The sequence below is a fragment of the Ruditapes philippinarum genome, unplaced genomic scaffold (genome assembly GCF_026571515.1).
Source record: "Ruditapes philippinarum isolate M1 unplaced genomic scaffold, ASM2657151v2 ctg454_1_1_1_1, whole genome shotgun sequence".
In the NCBI taxonomy this organism is placed as follows: Eukaryota; Metazoa; Mollusca; class Bivalvia; order Venerida; family Veneridae; genus Ruditapes; species Ruditapes philippinarum.
Window position 1 is genome coordinate 117,267 of NW_026866640.1, and position 7,474 is coordinate 124,740.

Consider the following 7,474-nt stretch of genomic DNA (forward strand, 5'->3'; position numbering starts at 1 on the left):
TTTTTTTATTCATTAAGTATATGAAGATTTTGGTTATTCTTCAAAAAAAATTAAATGTTGGAATTCAGAATTTTGGGTCGACTTAAAATTTAATCTATAACTGATATGAATCAATGATGCTTTAATATTGTCAAATAATGCCAATTTCTTTATTTCAATATAATAACTACCAATTATGTGAAATAACATTTTTTTTTATTTCACTGATATATTTCTATAAACTAACGAAAAGCATGTAATAAAACATTCATATTGGATTCAATAATGATTTAGTTTGGAATACCACGTGCAAATGCTGAAAGTTCATTGACATTAATGGATCCAATCTAAACAAATTAACCGCGTTTTCATTTTCATGGACATTTGACTGTACATGCTCTCATAATGTTATAAGATCAGAGATGATGTTTGCCATTCTATACTTATCACTTATTTCATCCACATTAAGTATAGGTTAGAGTGCATAAGAAAGCTAAAAAGGAGCGGAGCTTGCGAAGCGACTGTAGCTTTCTTATTTACGAAGAACACCCAATATGCACTCTAACCGGCTTAGTGCTCCGCCCACTTGCGTTTTATAATATAAAACGTCCAGTTTATATAAAATCTGTTCTATTAAGATTTGAAACCTGAAAATTTGAAAAATCCTCGTCGGTGATTGGCTTAAAAAAATTGGCGAGCACTAATCACTAATTTCATCCACATCATCAGATTATTAAGTTTCCATAGGTTGCACCACGTGCAAATGCTGAAAGTTCATTGGCATTAATGGATCCAATCTAAACAATTCAACCTCGTTTTCATTTTTATGGACATTTGACTGTACATGCTCTCATACTGTAATAAGATCGGAGATGATGTTTGCAATTCTATACTAATCACTAATTTCATCCACATCATCAGATTATTAAGTTGGCATAGATTGCATTTATTTGCCAAAATAAAATATATTATTTATAGTGCAATTTTAATGAGCTAATATCAGTATCATATTTTAATTCCATCATAGATATTTTATGCTAAGAACCAATTGTACATGTATATAAAATAGTTTAATAAAATCTTCATTTTTTTTATCATTTTGTTGTTGTTTTGTTTTAAAGAGCTCTCTGTGATTTACGAATATATTTGTTTCTTAATCTCAATCTTAATCTTTAATTAATTACTTTACATTGAACACAAAGATAATGCATCTCACGTACTGCTTAGACGACGGTCCTTAAGATAGGGCTCGTCAAAATAAGCCATCCTTCGCTTCGTATTCACAGAAACTGGCGCCCTTTGATTCTGCGATCTTCCCGACGATCAAATCTCATCAGCATGTCAATACTCTAGGTGACGTTAAGGCCGCGACGATCCACATCATCTAACAGTTAAAGCTTTGTCTGGTATCAGGATGTTGACAGAAAATAGGTTGATGCAAAATTTATCTTTAGGAGGAAGAATGCTAGTGACATTTTATATGTATTTTATGTCATTATGAACGTCATTTATTTTAACATTGAATCAGTTCAAGAGAAGTGAATATATTCCGGTATTTTTCTTAACATATGCAGTCAGTTGTTTCCCTTTGTCAATGTTGATTTCTAACATAACATATTAATGTGAATCTAAATTTGCGATCAGTCTGATTGACACTAATGTATGCAATTTGCTGTTCCACGTATCACAATGAAACAAAAGTCTACACAAAGATGGTCATAGAAAGGCTCTGAGAGGTCAGCTATTTCATATCAATTTTAACGAAATGATGCCAGGGAACCCATATGAAATTAGCCTCTCTTGCCGGGTAATCAATTTGTAACACTGAATACCCATTTCAAACTGAAGAATTATATATATGGTAGCTAGTTCACGAAAGGTTCTCCATGTGCCTTATTGAATACAGCTTTGATGCAAAGCAGGGACACATTTGACACTTCAACAGAAAAAGGCAAAACTGTTAATCTGCCACGTAAATTTAATAGTGCCATGAAAATGGAAATTCAATGTAATTTCGTTGAGAATATTATTTAAAAAAATACATTTTTCCTGTGTTTGTTTCAACATATTGTTGCTTATACTCGGTTGTCGATTCACAGCTTTCCTGGAAAACTAACCAGTAATTACTATTTTCCCCGACTATTTATCCAAAATGTTTTTGAAACAGTGGTGAGAGACAAATTGCCATTAATTGGACTCTAGGTCCGAGATCAATTTTCACGTAGAAATTTCCACCTCGCCCGGGGAACGAACTAGCGATGCCTATATTACTAATCTTTGATGCTCTACCTCTATAGTGGCCTGAACCAACAAATACAAAAATATTGTTGTTGAGTAAACGTCATTCACAATGCTTGTCTGTTATTCCTGAAAGACAAGACTTAGTTTTCTTTACCTCTTTGTATTATATAGAAAATACTTAATTTTTTTTATTTTCTATAACATGGTAAATATTTTTTTTTATTTTCCTGTGTACGTGGTATTTGATAACCCCAATAAAGATTTTTCCAAACATTAAGAAATCTACCAAATTCAAAAATATCTAAATTTTAATATTGATAAACAGTTTTGGTCTTACAAAGTTCAGATAATAATCCTGTAGTTTTACAAGGCACATCACGTTATGAAAATAATAATCATCCAGCTTTACAAAAATCACACTTTAACCGATTCAAATGGTTCATAAAGTTCATTTTCAACCATGCAGATATCATCGTCAGAGTCAGATTCACTTGTTACCGATTCCTTTTTCAGTTGCTTACTCCGGCTTTCTTTCCCTGAACCATTGGTCTTCTCATCACAGTCTGCATATATGATTGGCTGATTTTGATTGGTCAATTTATCAGACACGCGGTCTTTTTTAGACTGGTTCACCATATCTTTGGAAACTTTACAATGAGGTACGTATTCAGACTCGTCTGCTGTTTTATGAGTCATATCGATATAGTGTTTCTCACCATCCGTTTTAGACACATCTTGACATTCGTCATAAATATTACTTGCATTAGATAACTTTTTCTTATATACGGGGATTATTTTGGACTGGTTTTTCTTGTTTTTATAAATAACTTCTTTTTCATTTCCCGCGTCTTTCTCGTCAGCGTCTTCTATTTCTGAATATATGGAATTTTGTGCCTCGTCTGGTTTTGCAGGGAGTTTACGTTTAGAATTATCAACGGAACGTTTGTTTACTAAGGGAAGCTTAGGTTTTATGCCTGCTTCACTGTACTCTTCTATTTCAGCATATGTTGGTGACGTCAGACTAGCTTGGACTGGTTGCCTTGGAATTTCGTCTGCGACTACACTATAACTTTGGTTAAGAATAGGTTCATCTAATGCCTCTAGATCTGTGGATGGAATATATAAATATATTGATATTTATTTAGATAAAAAACACGTATATTTCTTATATTTTTCATGTGTTAAGTCATAGTTCATACAGATTTATATTTTTAACAAAATGTGTGTTAAAATCAAATAATTATATTGGATAATAAACAAAGACAAATGTACCGTATAACGCTGACTTTTATTTACTAGTAGTTTCATAATAAGACACATTTGAAAAAAAAAACATATTAAAAGAAGAAAGATACATGTATATGTGTTATAATTAGTAATTTTGAGCATAATATGACTGCTACAAAGATGTCTTCCGAATAAGTGGTCAGAAAATTCATGTAAAATGGCTAAACATCAGCAATTTCGTGAAATACATAGCAAATTTAGAAATAATCTATATTTTGACACATTTTAAGATTTCATGAGTTTTTTCGGACTTCGTTAAATTTCTGATTACACAATTTTCCTTTAACGTATACAATAATAAAGATATTAAAATATTACCTGTCCCTGATTGTTTCGAGGGAAGCGGCCGCTTCTGAATGTCACTGCAGTTTGTTAGTGAATTGGAATTAGACAAGTTGATTTTGGAATCTTTGCTGTCTCCAGAACTCAGATATCTCCCTCTAAAATTTTAGTCCAAACAACAATTATATGAAATATTAAAATATTATACTGAAGTTTGTATATCAAATGTATTAGACTGAGTAATAAATAAGAGCATATATACGCATCAACACACACACTTTTAATGTAAGCATATAAATAATGTGGATGTTGATGATGATTATAATTCGATATTTGACCAAAGAAAAAATAAACACACTAATATTCACTATAAGCTGACCACTGGTGTTCTGCGTGGCCGAGTGTTGAAGGTCGTTAAATGAGTACCTGTGTGGCCGAGTGCTAAAGATCTTGACTGATTACCTGCGAGGTCGATTGGTATAGGGGTCATTGACTTGATACCTACTAGGTACGTGCATTATTGTTAAGTGGTTAAGGTAGCTTACTTTGAACCACTTTGTTCTCAACAGTGTATATTCAAATCCTGTCGGAAATTCTTTCAAGTGATGAAGCTATTCAGTGTAAGTGGTTCTACGGTGGTGATATTTTTCTATATTACAATAATTTCAGACAACAAGGCTTATTCAATATGCACTCAAAATAAACAATATGTATTACCTTAAGTAAATGACAGAAATAATAATGATGACAATGATGACCAAGATTCCAACAGCCAATCCAATGTACATCACTGAAAATATGTCAAAGTGAAAAAAACTAACATTTATATAACATTAATGTATGTTTAAATAACTCAAAGAAGCACGTCTCTCTATTGTGGTATTCTTTATGAAATGTTCATAAATTCTAATTAGTATTATCATGTAAAATGTTTGTGACGTACTGTCCACATATTTCATGCAAAACTATGACAATTAAGAACTAATTATTGGAGAGAGAATATTTGAATGTTTCGCAACTATAATCATATTCTCTTTAGAAGATTAAGCTTTAAAATAATGATGATACTTTTTTTCTCAAAACTTTTTAGAAATTTTTTTTGATGTCCTGTTACAGTTTCATTGACTACACAGCTGACCATCTTTTGCTTCATTTGTATTTTTTTGAATATAGTATAAAGCAATTTAATACCACCTTGTTCGCATTAAGCTATTTTTATGGTAAATCATTGTACATTCAGCTTTTCTTATGTCAAACATAATCTAAATCCATTATTAAAAACATAAATATATATGTAAAACCTTTCTAAAAAGAAAAAAAATGTGTACACATTTCTGAGGGTTAATTTGCCTTTAATTTAAACCTGATCTAGCGCTACATAAAAGGAATTGTGTTTCTTTATTTGCAATTAAGAGATTGTGGAACTCGGACAGTTTGCATGACTTTGAAATCTAGCCAGACTATTTTATAGACAGTTCAAATTAGAATTTCGATAATGTAATGGCAAAAAGATGAAATAACTTTACTTAAACTTACAATATAGAAAATTGAATGCGGACGGCTATTACTGTAAATATTAAAACTGTTACAAGTTCTATGTTATCAAAAGATAGGGTTATAATGTCAGTCAATTCCAAAACCTATTAAAACCAGCTTAAAATAATTAATTATCTATTATTTTAAAAAGTAATGAATTACTAGAACTGTATAAACCCTACATTTCGAAACAGTTTTTGTCGATGTTGAAGCCTATTTGTTATCCATTTATTATTTGCATATTTTTATACAAATTTCCCAACACTTGATAAAGCATTTTATATAAATCCGTTCAAATTAATGATAATACACTCATCAACTTTTCAAAATAAGGAACAGGTAAAATTTCTTACCATATTCCACTTCGTCCTTATCGTCCTCCGTAGAACGATCAACGTTGACTGTGCCGTTACCTATATCATGGTCAGGTGTACCTAAAATTATAAAAGTGCAGAAGACTGAGAAATTTGACATTTACTTGGCATAAATTTATAATCATGAAGTAAAAACAAAATCAATATTGTATGAATTTTGAAAAAAAAACTTCTAAAATGTCTGTAGGAAAGAAATATGTTAATAATTCTCCTTAAGAGCGGATGACACATTTACAAAACAATTACTTATCGGTAGAAAATCCTACTTAAAATAGCAGCATAAAATTATGTTTCGGACACTCTGTTTAGATACACTGTTCATTCGTGTTAAATAACAGAGACATTCTTTATTACATCTCGAAAAGTGACTCTTTCGAGAATCGACCATAAAATCGGGGCAACAATATAAGTTTACTGTTAATAAAAGTTTTCAAAATATTTCAACAGATAAATCTTTATACCATGTAAAGTATAAAATCTGGACGTCCTTGAACTTTTTGCGTAAATGAACCAGATTTACCTGTTGTGTTAACATTGCTCGTGTCGTTTTCTTGGTCTGGAATGTGGTATGTGAACGTATCTTTAGCTCGGACGTTACACGTGATGTCAATGTTATATAATGACACGTGACGTAGTTCCGGTACTTTGACAACTGGAAATATAATTGTTAACAATAGTGCATTGTTTCTTTTTTTTGTTTTTATAAACATCATACAATTAGTTATACATGTACAAGTGCTGAAGGGAAGCTCGGGAGTATATAGCCTGAATGAGAAAATATATCCTGAGGCGCTAGCCGAGGGTTATAATAATTTCAGCATGGCTATATGCTCTCATATATCCAGTGGACGACAAGTTCAAGAGAAAACCCAGCAATTCAAAGAAGCGGGGGAAAAGGCGCACATAAATAAGACGGCGTTCAACGGCAACGCAAATGCTTTGCTATAAGAAGTAATACAAACACCCATGAAATAACTGTATAATATTGTTTTGCTCTTTATAACTTGAAGTTCGGGTATACTTTCATTACACGATGAGCACACATAATTATCATAATTTACAATCACGTTTCTTTGCATTTTGATTCAAGACAGTCAAATAACTTTTTTTTATTTGATCATAACATTTTTAACGGAAAAATTGACCAATAATTAAAAGTATATATTTCATTTTTAGTTGTTAGATTTATACAACATTTATGAACTGTTTATACATTGTGCAAATCCTTTCGGGTTTCCCATAATAAATTGCTTGATTGTATTACACATAATAAGAATTCAGAAATAAAATTTTTAATAAGCTGTTTGTGTAAAATATATACTTAGATATGTTAAGTTTACCACTTTTGCATCTGCTTCTTTTGAAATTAATGTTCGGAAGCATGAAAATGTTAAGTGGCGGATGATAAACGTTATGAAAATTTCAACAGGTTTATCAATTACCCTTTATAACTCTTATACGAAAACTCGAATATATATATATTAGTTAGAACCAGATATAAAAAATAAATTGCCCTAAAAATTTTCAACACGTAAAATAATCTAAACACCCACTTCACTTTAGTCTAAACAATTTAAATGTAAGGTAAAAGTTGCTGGAAAATATCCACGTCAAATAAATCAGTTGTTCTGTCATTAAACAGCTGTTAAGGTTTGAAAGTTGCAACAAAATATGTGAAGAGGTTGCACTTATCTTTGATAATTGTAATTGTCTTAGCGCACTTCTCGTTAAAACGATTAACGCATTAATAAGAACAAATGATACGTTTTTAAACG

The 7,474-nt window shown here is 31.1% G+C and overlaps 1 protein-coding gene across 1 annotated transcript; it reads right to left on the reverse strand.

Annotated features, from left to right (window-relative positions):
* Positions 1–2,436: 2,436 nt before the first annotated feature.
* Positions 2,437–6,424, reverse strand: LOC132733184 (uncharacterized). Its single transcript, XM_060719783.1, has 5 exons — positions 6,220–6,424; positions 5,679–5,759; positions 4,507–4,579; positions 3,826–3,947; positions 2,437–3,326 (listed from the first exon to the last, which is right to left on the reverse strand). The coding sequence occupies exons 1-5, from the start codon at positions 6,410–6,412 to the stop codon at positions 2,635–2,637; spliced, it is 1,161 nt and encodes a 386-aa protein (XP_060575766.1). The 5' UTR covers positions 6,413–6,424; the 3' UTR covers positions 2,437–2,634.
* Positions 6,425–7,474: the final 1,050 nt, after the last annotated feature.